We start from the raw sequence: 14,435 nt of genomic DNA, 5'->3' as shown, positions 1-14,435 counted from the left end.
AGGGAAGCCTAACCTGTTGAATAAATAAAACATAAATAAATATTGAGCAAAACTTAGATGTCAGTAGTTTTAATTATAAAAATTTCTGTATAGGAAACTGATTTTATAAATCCTGCCTGTACTTGTCCACAAAGTATTGGCAGTGCTGCTTTAATAGCAGTTTATACTATTCCCCTCCCCAAAATATAAAGGCTTGGCAGCAGTACACTAAAAGTAAATTTCATATAAGTCAGCTGTGATACCCATGTAATTGTGTGAATTTTCTATGTGCTCATCGTCTTCATGCTAGTTAAGTGTCTAGAATAAGAGTAAGAAGAACAATCATGATAAAGATAGGTGTTGAAACTAGAGCAGACTTCAAGCTCTGGAAACATAAAACCATAACTCAACGTCTGAAGGACCATCATGTAGGAAAATGATTAGGCTTGTGTTTGACTCCAAGGAGTTAAGTTTGGATCTGTGTATGGAAGATAAAGTGAGAAATAACTTGGTATCTGTCGGAACTGTCTGGAAATGGTAATTGTTTTCCTTGGGAAACAGAAAGTTTCCTGTCTTTTGTCTGTCATGGACTTCACTGTCACCTCGGGTGCATCAAGAGGGTTAGAGTCTAAACTCCCCATGGTATTTTCTGTTACTCAAGTAATGAGATTCACTCAATGTGCAGTGTATTATTAAAGTGGAATGGAGAAAAGGGAGTGTTAGGAAGTTTCTTTACAGAAAGGAAGACAGGTCATGGTCTGGGCTTCCCCAGTTGCTCCTATGACAGATTTTACCTACTTTTTTGTGTAACATCTTTCCACTCCAGTATTTGCTTCTGCTGTGAAGCAACATTTTTGTATATTTTCCAAGGAGAGCATAGGTGATAAGTTTAAAAGTCTATTAGTTTTGTTTGTTGGTGTTCACTAGGTATAAACAAAATATCAGTGTTTACCACAATATTATTCCAGAAATGCAGAGTGGTCCTTAAAGCAGTGATGAAGTAAGAAGAAAATTGCTTTATTTGGATAAACTTTAAAGAATGAAATATGACCTGCTTGATTAGGGATTCTTTGTACTCTTCAGCCCTTTTTTGGCATTTCCAACTTGCCAAATTATTTTTATTCACCAGATAAAAGTTTCTTCTTGTAGCTCCTTTCTGTTCGCTGGTTTCCATGATCTGCTAGTCCACTTTTAAAAGGGCCGCCAAATTGACAGTGCTGCTTTGTTGTTCTTCCCAGCTCTACTCTAGGGCTCCTGCCGCTGATCTCAAATGCAGGAGCAGCAGAGGTGCTTTGAGAGAGAACAGAATGTCAAAGAGTCCATCGGGGGACCAACAGATTGTGGGAAACCATGTGACTGTGTGATTCACATCTCCAAGGAGAGAGAACCGGTTGTTTCTGTGTCTAGATCCACCCTGTTATGAGGATAATATCATCAATAACGTAATTTAAATTGCCTGGATGCTTTGACACTGGCTTGAAAAAATAAAACTTTTATCAGTGAAATTACTGGTCAGATGAGTTTGAGTAGAACTGACTTTGATGGTGTTTAGATCAGGACAGTGGCTTGTCTTGTCAAATAATGACTTGTTTAAAACTAATGTTTTAGGCTTGAAAAAATAAAACTTTTATCAGTGAAGTTACTGGTCAAATGAGTTTGAGTAGAACTGAATTTGATGGTGTTTAAATCAAGACAGTGGCTTGTCTTGTCAAACAATGACTTGTTTAAAACTAATGTTTTAGGTATAGTGGGGAGAGGACAGCTCATCTATGTATGTATGTATTGCTCCCCAAATATTCAACTTGATTTGTTTGCTACCAACGTTACATGACCTGAAGCTATTTGGTTTGTATATTGCTTCTAACAGTGAAACCCTTAAAAAGGTGACTTATATAAGGCTTGCAGTTAGAGAACACATCAGTAGATTTCAGGTTTTTCCTTAATACGTTCTTGTCAAAGATCAAATCTTACCATGGATTTATTTCTTAGGCTCTGTTGTTATGTTATTGCTAATGAACTATAACTTATGAATTTGCATTTTTGCATACATTTAGATAAAGGAATTTTCTTCAGTCCTTAGAACATACAGGAGGGAAGGTTGGTAACATTAATGTTAGGACAGCGTAACCATGGACCTTTCTCTTAATCTGTAATTCTAGGACGACATAGACAGCCTAAACCCAGTTCTCAGGGACAACCCGCAACTTCAGGAAGAAGTGAAAGTCTGGGTAAAGGAACAAAAGGTTCAGGAGATTTTTATGCAAGGTAACTGTTTTGAGTTATGCGTTAATATTTTTGTTTTTTGAACTGGGCAATTTCTCGTTTGCTTTTGGTTGTTTAGTTACATACAGTATAAATAGAAGACCCAGTCTAATATTTTCAATTATATACAGGCCACAAAGTAATAGCAAAATCAGAATAATTTCAATAGGAACTTGATAACTTCACTAGTTTACTAATTTGAGCTAAATGCCTGTAATAAAATTACGACCACACAGGTGTTTTGTTGATAGGAAAATTTCCATATTACAGAATGCTTTAGGTGTGTCCTTCCTGGAGAAGGAAGCATTGTTTTCTGTGGAGGGTTGCCCAAAGCCACAGTTGATTTCCTTTGAAGAATGCTGTTGATACCTGATAAAAGTGGCTTATTTCAGTTTGCCTTCCTCAGCAATGACCACAATACCAGTCTTAGTTTTGTTTCCTTTTTTTAGTAAGATATAAGCTTGTCTTCAGTTGAGATTTTATGATTCTAAATGATTTCTTTTCCTGTCAGTAAAACCATGTATTAAAAACATAAGCTTTTTGTGAAATTGAACTGAAACTGGACCAGTGCGACATGCAGTATCAGTATTTGGTTGAATGTTTTTAAAAGGTAATCTTGTTAAATTCCCATGTTTATCTCAGCCTCAGCTTCCATGCCATTTAATTTAAGCACTAATAATCTCAAAAGTTGTGGCTTCCTTTCTTTGAATGTTTTTGTTAATAGCAAATCATCTACTTAACTACATTCTTGTTAGGCTAAATATTTTTAAAAATTTTAATATGGAGGATGTGAAACATATATAGAAATAGGCACATAAAAGTTCACTGAAATATTCTCTCAGCCCCAACGACTGTAAAATGAAATCTTGATAGATTCTGCCCCATCTGTTATTTATTACCATCAATTTTAAGACATTACTGTCTTCTGTTTTTAAACAGACACCATACTATTATTATGCTGAAAATTAATAGTTCCTCAAATAATGATTGCTCGGGTTCAAGTTTTCATTTGCCTCATAAATGTCTTCATTGATTTTTCACAGACTTGATTTTTACTTTTTACTTATTTTTAATCTGGGACCCAAAAAATGTCCACAAATTGACTGGTTGATATGACCTCTTTATTTTTCTTCCTTTCTTTCTTTGCACTTTATTGAAGACACCAGGCTACTATTTTTTTAAGTAACCCTTTTTCCTTGTCATATTCTTAGAGATGAAATGATTCAGGCAGTAGTCCATTCCATCCTAAACAGAATTATTTGAGGCTGACTCTAGATTGCATTTGGTGGTAGAACAAGACCGTTAAGGTAGTGTCCTGATGGATGGGAGTTGAAAATTGGTGTATTTGGAGTTTTTCTGTAAGCTTTTACAATGTTCCATTCAGAAAAATTAATTTGGAGTCTATTTCTTCCATAGTTAGAAATTCTAAGGCTATAGTTTGTATAACTGATTATAGGTATGAATATGTTTAATTTACAAGTAATATGGAATACTTTCTACAGATCTGTTAATTTGATATATTTAGACTGTTGCTGGCATAGTTTTTTAAAAACTGGAAAACATTAAACCATTCATTGATGTGCTAAATGTCTTAACTCTAGAAGAAAAGGCATCAACCTAGGAATCGGAAAAATAAATTCAATCCTAGCTCTTTCACTTAAAAATTTATTTAACCTATCAACCTCACTTTCTTAATGTTTATAAACAGGAAAATACCTCAGAGTTGGAGAAGATTAAATGAGCATTTGTAAATTGTGAAAGCATTTTGCAAATTGTTAATGTATAATACTATCATTAATAAAATGTACTAGTTTCCATCCCTCACAATTCTTTTTAAACTTTCAAATATTTGATATCATTTTAATACCTGTGAATTGAAGACATTTTTTTACCTCCATTCTGTTGACATATTTAAATATATACAGATATATGCATATTTCTTTTATTATGTAATCATTGCCTATTTTCTGAAAGATACTTATATATACATATAGATATTGTTGTCTTACAACGTGAATTTAATCCAGAAGTACACCATTATGGCATTTTACTGTCATATTTATAAATTCAGTTAACAGTTTCTGCATGTTTTAAGACTTTGGCAGGTTTTCCAAACTGTTGCAGGAATCAAAATTTGTAATTGCTTATGGTAAAAGTTTTAGCAACTAAAAGGTTCATACATCAAGTTCCACATTACCTTTTCATTTCATCCATGAAGTCGTGTATGATGTATGTGTGGTTTTTTGTTTTTTTTTTAAGGTCCTTATTCCTTGAATGGATACAGAGTGAGAGTATATAGACAAGACTCTGCCACCCAGTGGTTTACTGGCATAATTACTCATCATGATCTCTTCACTCGCACCATGATCGTTATGAATGATCAGGTAAATAGTCCAGTTTTGGAAAAGAAACTGTTTGCAATTCACATACTCCATTCCCCCCCCACGCCGGTGGATCAACAGATTGATACTATTTTCCATCTCTAGGTTTTTTGCAGTCATATAATCCTAAGAAGTTCACATTTATATGATGTTACATAGAGTTCACTTGAAGTTACAACAAGATAGTGATGCCAAACTTATTTCAGCACTGAGAAAATCAGTCCCTGAAATGGAGGCATCAGACTCTCTTAATTGTTCAGTCTATTTTTTGGTTTATCCTTAAGTCAGGTAAAACTTTCTTAAAGTCTTAGCTTTTCTGTCTCTCCAGTAATAAAAGATATTTCCCAAATGGTTTCTTTTCACAAATGAAAACTTAAATGTACTCTAAAGTTCTTTTTACATTCAATTTCAGAGTTGTTTTACTCCTCTTAAGTTTTATAGTGAATGTGGAGAATGTTATGGATATGAATTTCATAGGAGTTTTAAGCAACAGTCTGAAATTAAATTCTTAATTTCAAGTCTTTTAAAGCTGTACTATATTTACCCCCCAGAAAATAGATATTTGCATATTCCTGCTTGAATGGGTTGTGGAGGGTATCTGAATAAATAATAACTCCCTCTAAACAACGCAGATGCTTTGGTTAAAATTTTCATCACAATGCTAAATAAATTGTATAATTTATTTCCTTAAAAGCTAACAAAGTTTGACCTCACTGAAGCACAAAATTGCCTTCAGTTTTTAAAATAGTTCTTTCTTTAACCTGATTTTTCAAGATTACTATTCATTTATACAGTTTTTGTCCTTTTCTGCTTCCCATGCTCTATTTTCTCTTTTGGCCACTCTGTGCAGCTTGCAGGATCTAGTTCTCCGACCAGGGGTTGAACCTAGGCTAGCAGTAAAAGCAAGGAGTCCTAACCATTGACGTACCAGGGAATTCCCATCATGCTTTACCTTCCTGTTTTATTTTACAGCTGTTTTCTGAAAATTACTTTTTATTTTTGAAATACATATTATGACTTGGCAATATATTCTTGAATAACTCTAATCCTTGTTTTTCTAGGTATACCTGCAATAGATGTGTTTGCTTTTTAAGTTTTGGTTAGAACATGAAGCAGTTACCTTCATAACATTTGGGAGATAATTTTATCTTTAATGATTAAAGATGATTTATTGTAGTCTGACTGTGTCTTACAAATTAGGTATCTCAAACTGATTTCTAAACATCTTTACTCAGTAAAGAAACTGTACCTATCATTATATTGGCTAGCTGATTGGATTTAATTTTGTTCTTGTTTTGTGTCATGAATTAGGTACTAGAACCACAGAATGTCGATCCTTCTATGGTTCAAATGACCTTTCTAGATGATGTTGTTCACTCTTTGTTAAAAGGTGAAAATATTGGCATTACATCACGGCGAAGGTCTCGTGCCAGTCAAAATAGCAACACTGTTCACGTATGTATGTTGTTAGTGATGGATAATTGTAAAATATTTTCCCTTAAATTACTTAGGAACAGGTAGTAAATAGTCATTATCAATTATTTTTAGGGTCATTATACACGTGCCCAAGCAAATAGTCCCAGACCAGCAATGAACTCCCAAACTGCTGTACCAAAACAGAATTCACACCAGCAACAAAGAAATATTCGTCCAAATAAGAGGAAGGGCTCAGATAGCAGTATACCAGATGAAGAGAAGATGAAGGAGGAAAAATATGATTATATAGCACGAGGAGGTAGGACCCACCAACTTTTAAGGGCATGGGAAAAGATAAAACAAAAATTCATTTAAAATATGCTTATTTAATATTGACATGAAAGGTAAAACTGTTCTTTTTTTTTTTAATCTCCTAGAAAATCCTAAAGGTAAAAAACAGGTGATGAACAAAAGAAGGAAAGCTGAGGAGGATGAAAAGAAACTAAATATGAAAAGACTGCGAACCGATAATGTTTCAGACTTTTCTGAGAGTAGTGACTCAGAAAATTCAAATAAGAGAATAATAAATAATTCCTCAGAGCAGAAGCCAGAGAATGAGTTGAAAAATAAAAACACTTCAAAGATAAACGGAGAAGAAGGAAAATCTCAGAATAATGAGAAGGCAGGAGAAGAGACACTAATAGATAGCCAGCATCCCTGGGATCAAATACAGGAAGATAAAAAACATGAAGAAACAGAGAAACAGAAGTCTGTTGACTTTCAGCGTCAAGAAAAGATGATTATCCATTCATCAGAACAGGCCACACTTTGTGATCATAATTCTAGTGATTTACTTCTTCAGGAACATAATACAGAGAAGACACACACAGTGGAATTATTACCAAAGGAGAAGTTTGTATCCAGACCGCCCACTCCAAAATGTGTTATTGATATTACAAATGACACTACCACAGAAAAGGTGGCTCAGGAGACCTCAAGTAGTACCTTTGGCCTTCAGACACTTCAGAAAACGGATCCTAATGTTAGTGATTCAAAACATTCAGTGGCAAATACAAAATACTTGGAAACAGGAAACCAAGATTCTGACCAGAACTGGGTCAGTGATGTAGTTAAAGTAGATTTAACCCAATCAAATGTAAGGAATGCTTCAGGAAATGAAAACATGAGTATGGAAAAAGAGAAAAATCAGTATGTCTCTTACTTACCTTCTCTAAGTGCCGTTTCTGTCACGGAAGATAAGCTGCACAAGCGAAGTCCACCCCCAGAAACTATAAAATCTAAACTTAATATTTCCGTAGATGCTCACAAGACAAAATCCAATCCCTCACCTGAAGTTGTTAAGCCTAAAGTCAACCATTCCCCTGATTCTGTAAAGTCTAAAGCCACTTATGCAAACAGCCAAGCTGCTGGTGAAAGAAGACCAGCAAATAAGATAGAACATGAGTTATCAAGATGCAGTTTTCACCCGGTTCCTACTAGAGGCAGTACATTAGAAACTACAAAAAGCCCTCTAATCATTGATAAAAATGAACATTTTACAGTTTACAGAGATCCTGCACTTATTGGGTCAGATACAGGAGCTAACCACATTTCACCTTTCTTAGGCCAGCATCCTTTTCCTCTTCATTCTTCGTCCCATAGAACATGTTTAAATCCGGGTACCCATCATCCTGCCTTAACTCCTGCACCCCACTTACTGGCTGGATCATCCAGTCAAACTCCATTACCTACCATTAATACTCATCCTCTGACTAGTGGTCCACACCATTCTGTTCATCACCCTCACTTACTTCCTACTGTGTTACCCGGAGTGCCTACTGCCTCCTTACTTGGTGGCCACCCACGACTAGAGACTGCTCATGCCAGCAGCTTGAGCCACTTAGCATTAGCACACCAGCAACAGCAGCAGCTGTTACAGCACCAGTCACCTCATCTTCTTGGACAAGCCCATCCATCTGCTTCATATAATCAGCTTGGACTTTATCCAATTATTTGGCAATATCCAAATGGAACACATGCATACTCAGGACTTGGTCTGCATTCTAAGTGGGTTCACCCAGAAAATGCGGTTAATGCTGAACCTTCTTTAAGGAGGGTAAGTTAAGCTGTGGTTTACCATATGTCTCATTTTTATTAATCAACAGATATACAGGTGCTTTTTTCAGTATCCCATTAATTGTTTTTAGATTTCTTACTACAAAAATGTGCTAGAATTTTATATACATATACTTATTTATTTATGGCTGTGCTGGCTCTTCGTTGCTTCGTGGACTTTTGTGGAGAGCAGGGGCTACTTCGTAGTTGTGGTGTGCAGGCTTCTCATTCCAGTGGCTTCTCTTGTTGTGAAGCACAGGCTTTAAGGGTGCTCAGGCTTCAGGAGTTGTGGCTCCCAGACTTTACAGCACAGGCTCAATAGTTGTGGTGAAAATAAAAGTCACTCAGTCTTGTCCAACTATTCAGTCCATGGAATTCGCCAGGCCAGAATACTGGAGTGGGTAGCCTTTCCCTTCTCCAGGGGATCTTCCCCACCTAGAGATTGAACCCAGGTCTCCCACATTGCAGGCTGATTCTTTACCAGCTGAGCCACCAGGGAAGCCCAGTAGTTGTGCATGGGCTTAATTGCTCCTTAGCAGGTGGGGTCTTCCTGGACCAGGGATCAAACCCCTGTCTCCTGCATTGGCAGGTGAATTCTTTACCACTGAGTCATCAGAGAAACCCATGCTAGAATTTTTTAAACAATTATTTTTGTAATGGTTATGGAAGTTTTGATGTTTAGTAACTTTGGAACTGTAAAGCTGAAATCTCAGAAAATCCTGTTTTTTTTTTTTTTTTTTTTTTAAGCCAATTGAAAGAAGTAAACTTAAGTTGTTTCTAAAATTCCTATTATGAAAAATGAGTGTCTTCATAATTAATTATGGTATATACCCATAGGTATTTTTGCTCAGGTAAATTCCTCGAAGTGAAACTTCTGGATATAAAATTTATATAAAATTATAACACTTTTGCTATGTATAACCAAGTAATTCTTAAAAGAAAAATTGTTATATTTCCCAGCTGATATGTCACTGATGTATACTACAAGCTATGCCTAAGCCCCTTGTTCTCTTAAGGCCACTAATGTTGGAGATTCCTGATATTTGGGAGTGAAGATGGGACTGATATTCTCTCTGCCTGACAGAGTATTCCTGAAGATGGTGGTGCAGGGCTTTTATTCCTTCATGGGCTGTGTGGTTTTGGTAACCAAATTAATTTTCATGCTAAGAAATGGTTGTTGAGGGCATTACCAACGACATTCTAAAAAATGGGAGATTGGGGATCACTGCTCAACTCCAGGAGACAATTTAATCCTTTACGTGGACCAGGATGCACTTTAAGTATCCTCTAAAATCTTCTAAAACACATTTTTTTAAAGTTATTTTTATTGTGATAAAAGCCACACATTAAATTTATTTAACCATTTTAAAGTGTACGGTTTAGTAGTGTTAAGTATATTCCCATTGCTATACAATAGATCTCTGGAACTTTTTCATCTTGCGAAACTGAAATTCTGCCCATGAAACATTAATTCCCTTTCCCCCTAGTTCTTAACACCCACCTCTACTTTCTGTTTCTATGATTGTCTGTTTTATATACTTCATGTAGTGAACTCATACAGTATTTCCTGTAGCATAGTGTTGTCAGAGTTCATCCTTGTAGCATGTAATAGGATTTCCTTTTTTAAGCTGTGCAGTATTCTGTTTTATGTATATATAGGTATATACCAATAACTCTTGTAATCTGTATAACTTCAGATTTCTGGATCTTGTAAAATTGAAACCTTTTACACATATATTTGAATGATCTTAATGTGTATATCAGAGAAGGCAATGGCACCCCACTCCGGTACTCTTGCCTGGGAAATCCCATGGATGGAGGAGCCTGGTAGGCTGCAGTCCATGGGGTCGCAGAGAGTCAGACACAACTGAGCGACTTCACTTTCACTTTTCACTTTCATGCATTGGAGAAGGAAATGGCAACCCATCCAGTGTTCTTGCCTGGAGAATCCCAGGGACGGGGGAGCCTGGAGGGCTGCCGTCTATGGGGTCGCACAGAGTCAGACACAACTGAAGCGACTCAGCAGCAGCAGCAATGTCTGTGTGTGTGTGTGTGTGTGTGTGTGTATATATATATATTTACTTTTTTTTTCTTCTTATGTGAGGTTTATGGTGTATATTTTTAGTCTAAGAAATTTTATAGCAGCATATCTTTGGTGTGATATATTGTTTTCACATTCTCATTTTGAGATGTCAAATTTATTCACTTTGTTAAAGCCAAAGGATTATATTTTCCCGATATCAGATTCAATACAGTATAACTCAACAAAGCATGTTCTGGAAGAGTTTTAGTGAGTCATAGTTAGAAACAGTCTTGAAGCATGTGATTAGATAGTTGTAAGTCTCAACATAGACATCAGTGTCACCAGATACTCACTATGAGAAAGGCAGCATGTTACTATTAAAAATGAACTTTGTTGTATTGTACCTCCACACCTCCAGGTTTCATGCTTAAAGTGAAATGGAGTATAAATGGGCCTTGAAAATATAATTTTTGTGCCCAATCTAAATGAATTATGACATTGGAAAAACTACTTTTGACAGTAAAAATTGGCAAATAAACCTGATGAAATCTGGTGAAATGTATTTCAGCAACATGTTTTCTTTTTCTACTAGTAGCAATATAGTCTTTTGGTGTTATAACATTAGGAAATCATAAAAGCTAGGTTTTCCGTACGTCATTTGTAAGGTAAAGGCAGTGGCTTCAAGATCTGCAATCAGTAAATAATAACAAATTTCTGGAAATAAATTTTTTTGCCGGCACCTCCTGGCATGTGAGATATTAGTTCCCCAACCAAGAATCAGACCCATTCCCCCCTGCAGTGGAAGCACAGATAACCACTGGACCACCAGGGAATCCCCTAGACAAAACTGTTTTCATGCTGATTAACTTTCTTCATCATATGGAAAAATCCATATAACTATGGTAGTTGTCTCAATATTTCTCATAAAATATATTTACTGAAAGTCACATACTTCATAAATATAAAGTCCTACTTTGATATTGTGTTTAGCTTTTTCTAGTAACTGAAGGATTTTCTTTTTTTTTTTTAATAGAATTCTCCCAGTCCTTGGTTACATCAACCTACCCCTGTGACCTCAGCAGATGGTATTGGATTACTTAGTCACATTCCTGTCAGACCTTCCAGTGCAGAACCTCATCGGCCTCTTAAAATCACAGCACATTCCAGTCCACCATTGACAAAATGTTTAGTAGATCACCATAAAGAGTAAGTTCGCCAGTGCTTAAAACATATCTTTTATAGTTTTTCTTAATTGTTTATAAATAGGTGTTTTTAACAAATGTCTTAAAACTAGGCTTAATTATTATTATTATTCTGGTTTGATATCCCTTCTAATTTTCTTAATATTACAGCACTTGCAAAGTCATGTTTCACTCTTACGATACAATAGTAATGCATAGAAGCTATATTTGTATCATACAAGAAAAAGTGTTTACAGAAACCTTCGTGTATTTTCTTTACAGAGAATTGGAGAGGAAAGCTTTTATTGAACCATTGCGTTCTGTTGCATCCACATCAGCCAAAAATGACCTGGATCTAAATAGGTCACAGACTGGAAAAGATGGTCACTTGCATAGGCATTTTGTGGATCCTGTATTGAATCAATTACAGAGACCACCGCAGGAAACTGGAGAGAGATTAAACAAATATAAGGAGGAACACCGTCGCATTCTTCAAGAAAGTATTGATGTTGCTCCCTTTACGACTAAAATCAAGGGTCTTGAGTGTGATAGAGATAACTATTCCAGGGTAGCATCGTCATCTGCTAGCCCTAAGAGCCATGTCATCAAACAAGACAAGGATATAGAATCAGATCTTTATAAAATGAAGCACTCAGTGCCTCAGAGTTTGCCTCAAAGTAACTATTTCACTACATTGTCTAATAGTGTAGTCAATGAACCACCAAGGTCATACCCATCCAAAGAGATTTCAAATATTTACACTGAAAAACAGAGTAATACCCTTGCAACAGCAGCTAATCCTCAAACTCTGACTTCATTTATATCATCTCTTTCAAAGCCTCCACCTTTGATAAAACATCAGCCAGAAAGTGAAGGTTTAGTAGGCAAGGTACCAGAACATCTTTCCCATCAAATTGCTTCTCACTCAGTAACAACTTTCAGAAATGACTGTAGGAGTCCTACTCATTTGACAGTTTCGTCTACAAATACACTCCGGAGTATGCCTGCTTTACATAGAGCACCGGTATTTCACCCACCGATCCATCATAGCCTGGAAAGAAAGGAAAGCAGCTATAGTAGCCTTTCCCCTCCAACGTTAACTCCAGTGATGCCTGTAAATGCTGGTGGGAAAGTTCAAGAATCACAAAAGCCTCCAACACTGATTCCTGAGCCAAAAGATACTCAGGCAAGTTTTAAGAGTTCTACTGAACAGAGTTTGACAGAAATGTGGAAATCTAATAATAACCTCAGCAAAGAGAAAGCTGAATGGCATGTAGAGAAAAGCAGCGGAAAGTCACAGGCTGCTATGGCATCTGTCATTGTACGTCCACCTTCTAGTACGAAACTTGATAGTGTGCCAGCAATGCAGTTAGCTTCCAAAGATCGAGTTAGTGAAAGATCTTCACTTGGGGCAAATCAGACAGATTGCCTCAAACCAGCAGAAGCTGGAGAGAGTGGAAGAATCATTCTGCCAAGTGTGAATTCAGACAGTGCTCACATAAAATCCGAAAAAAACTTTCAGGCTGTCTCACAGGGCACTGTGCCCAGTTCAGTCATGTCTGCTGTGAATACAGTGTGTAATACCAAAACGGATGCGTTCACATCTGCCGCCACTGCCCCCAGTGTTTCCAGCTGGGGTGGGTCAGAAATAATTTACTCATTATCAAATACCATTTTGGCCTCTAAATCCTTAGAATGTACCTCTTCAAAAAGCATCAGTCATTCAGTGGCTCACACACAAGAATGCACGGTCAGCATCGCAGCTCCAGTTACACCAGCCAGCAGTAAGACAGGAAGTGCTGTGCAGTCCAGCTCCGGGTTTTCAGGCACAACTGATTTTATTCATTTAAAGAAGCACAAGGCAGCGTTGGCTGCAGCTCAGTATAAAAGTAGTAATGTCAGTGAGACTGAGCCTAATGCTGCGAAAAATCAGACATCTTCAGCCTCCCATCTCTTAGATAGCACTGTAGTCTGTAGTACAATAAACAAAGCAGACTCTGTAGGAAATGGGCAAGCGTCCCAGACAAGTCAACCAAACTACCATACTAAACTGAAAAAAGCCTGGCTTACGAGACATTCAGAAGAAGATAAAAATACTAATAAAATGGAAAATTCAGGGAGTTCTGTATCAGAAATTATTAAGCCATGTTCTGTCAATTTAATAGCCTCTACATCTAATGATCTACAAAATAGTGTAGATAGTAAGATCATAGTTGATAAATATGTAAAAGATGATAAAGTAAATAGAAGAAAAGCCAAACGAACTTATGAATCTGGCTCAGAAAGTGGAGACTCAGATGAAAGTGAAAGCAAATCAGAGCAAAGGACTAAAAGGCAACCTAAACCAACTTACAAAAAAAAGCAAAATGATCTTCAAAAGAGAAAAGGTGAAATGGAAGAAGATTTAAAACCCAATGGGATTCTCAGCAGGAGTGCCAAAGAAAAAAGTAAATTGAAGTTGCAAAGCAACAATAATAGTGGTAAGTAAATTAATTACTTTTTATCTCAAGTAAAATGGGCTACATGTTCTTGCACTGTTCTCTAAGAATTAGAGAGCTTAAAGGCATCTTCGATTTCATTCACTTGCCCTAGTGTAATGTGCTCACGGACTTCATTTCTACATTTCAGAAGTACTGGTAAGAGGAAATGAGAGGAGGTCTATTTCTTTTCTCAAGAGGCTTGTAGAAATATGTTTTTACGTAGCACTCGTGTTGGCAAAACCCATTGTGTACTTTAGTAGTTGTTCAGAATTTTGACCATTTCTATGCACTAAAACTGGATTTGTAATACACGCATACCTTGTTTTTACTCTGCTTTGCAGATACTGCCTTTTTTTTTTTTTTTTAAACAACTTGAAGGTTTGTGGTAACTCTGTGTCAGGAGGGTGTTGGCACCATTTTCCCAATATTTGCTCACTTCATGTCTGTCATATTTTGGTAACTCACACTTTTCCATTGTTATTATACTTGTTTTAGTGATCTGAAAAAGTGGTCTTTGAAGTTACTATTGTAAAAAGATTATAAATCACTGAAGGCTGAGGTGATGGTTGGCCTTTTTTTTTTTTAAGCAGTAAACTAT

At 36.4% G+C, this 14,435-nt stretch overlaps 1 protein-coding gene across 8 annotated transcripts in view; it reads left to right on the top strand.

Moving 5' to 3' along the window:
* The window catches only part of JMJD1C (jumonji domain containing 1C), a 300,384-nt gene that overhangs the window by 251,389 nt on the left and 34,560 nt on the right, over positions 1–14,435 (top strand). For 5 of the 8 annotated variants that reach the window (XM_061161622.1, XM_061161618.1, XM_061161617.1 and 2 more), the window contains 7 exons: positions 2,139–2,244; positions 4,501–4,625; positions 5,934–6,077; positions 6,171–6,357; positions 6,476–8,154; positions 11,210–11,382; positions 11,640–13,837. In XM_061161622.1, the coding sequence (XP_061017605.1) occupies positions 2,238–2,244; positions 4,501–4,625; positions 5,934–6,077; positions 6,171–6,357; positions 6,476–8,154; positions 11,210–11,382; positions 11,640–13,837 (4,513 nt within the window). In that variant the 5' untranslated portion in view covers positions 2,139–2,237. Of the gene's footprint in view, positions 1–1,217; positions 1,422–2,138; positions 2,245–4,500; positions 4,626–5,933; positions 6,078–6,170; positions 6,358–6,475; positions 8,155–11,209; positions 11,383–11,639; positions 13,838–14,435 lie in introns of those variants that run through there. The other 3 variants (XM_061161619.1, XM_061161621.1, XM_061161623.1) reach the window with 3 other exon arrangements.

Source organism: Dama dama, chromosome 15, assembly GCF_033118175.1.
Source record: "Dama dama isolate Ldn47 chromosome 15, ASM3311817v1, whole genome shotgun sequence".
NCBI classification, from domain to species: Eukaryota; Metazoa; Chordata; class Mammalia; order Artiodactyla; family Cervidae; genus Dama; species Dama dama.
The sequence above is the reverse complement of the archived record's forward strand: the minus strand, read 5'-3'. Positions and strand labels throughout refer to the sequence as shown.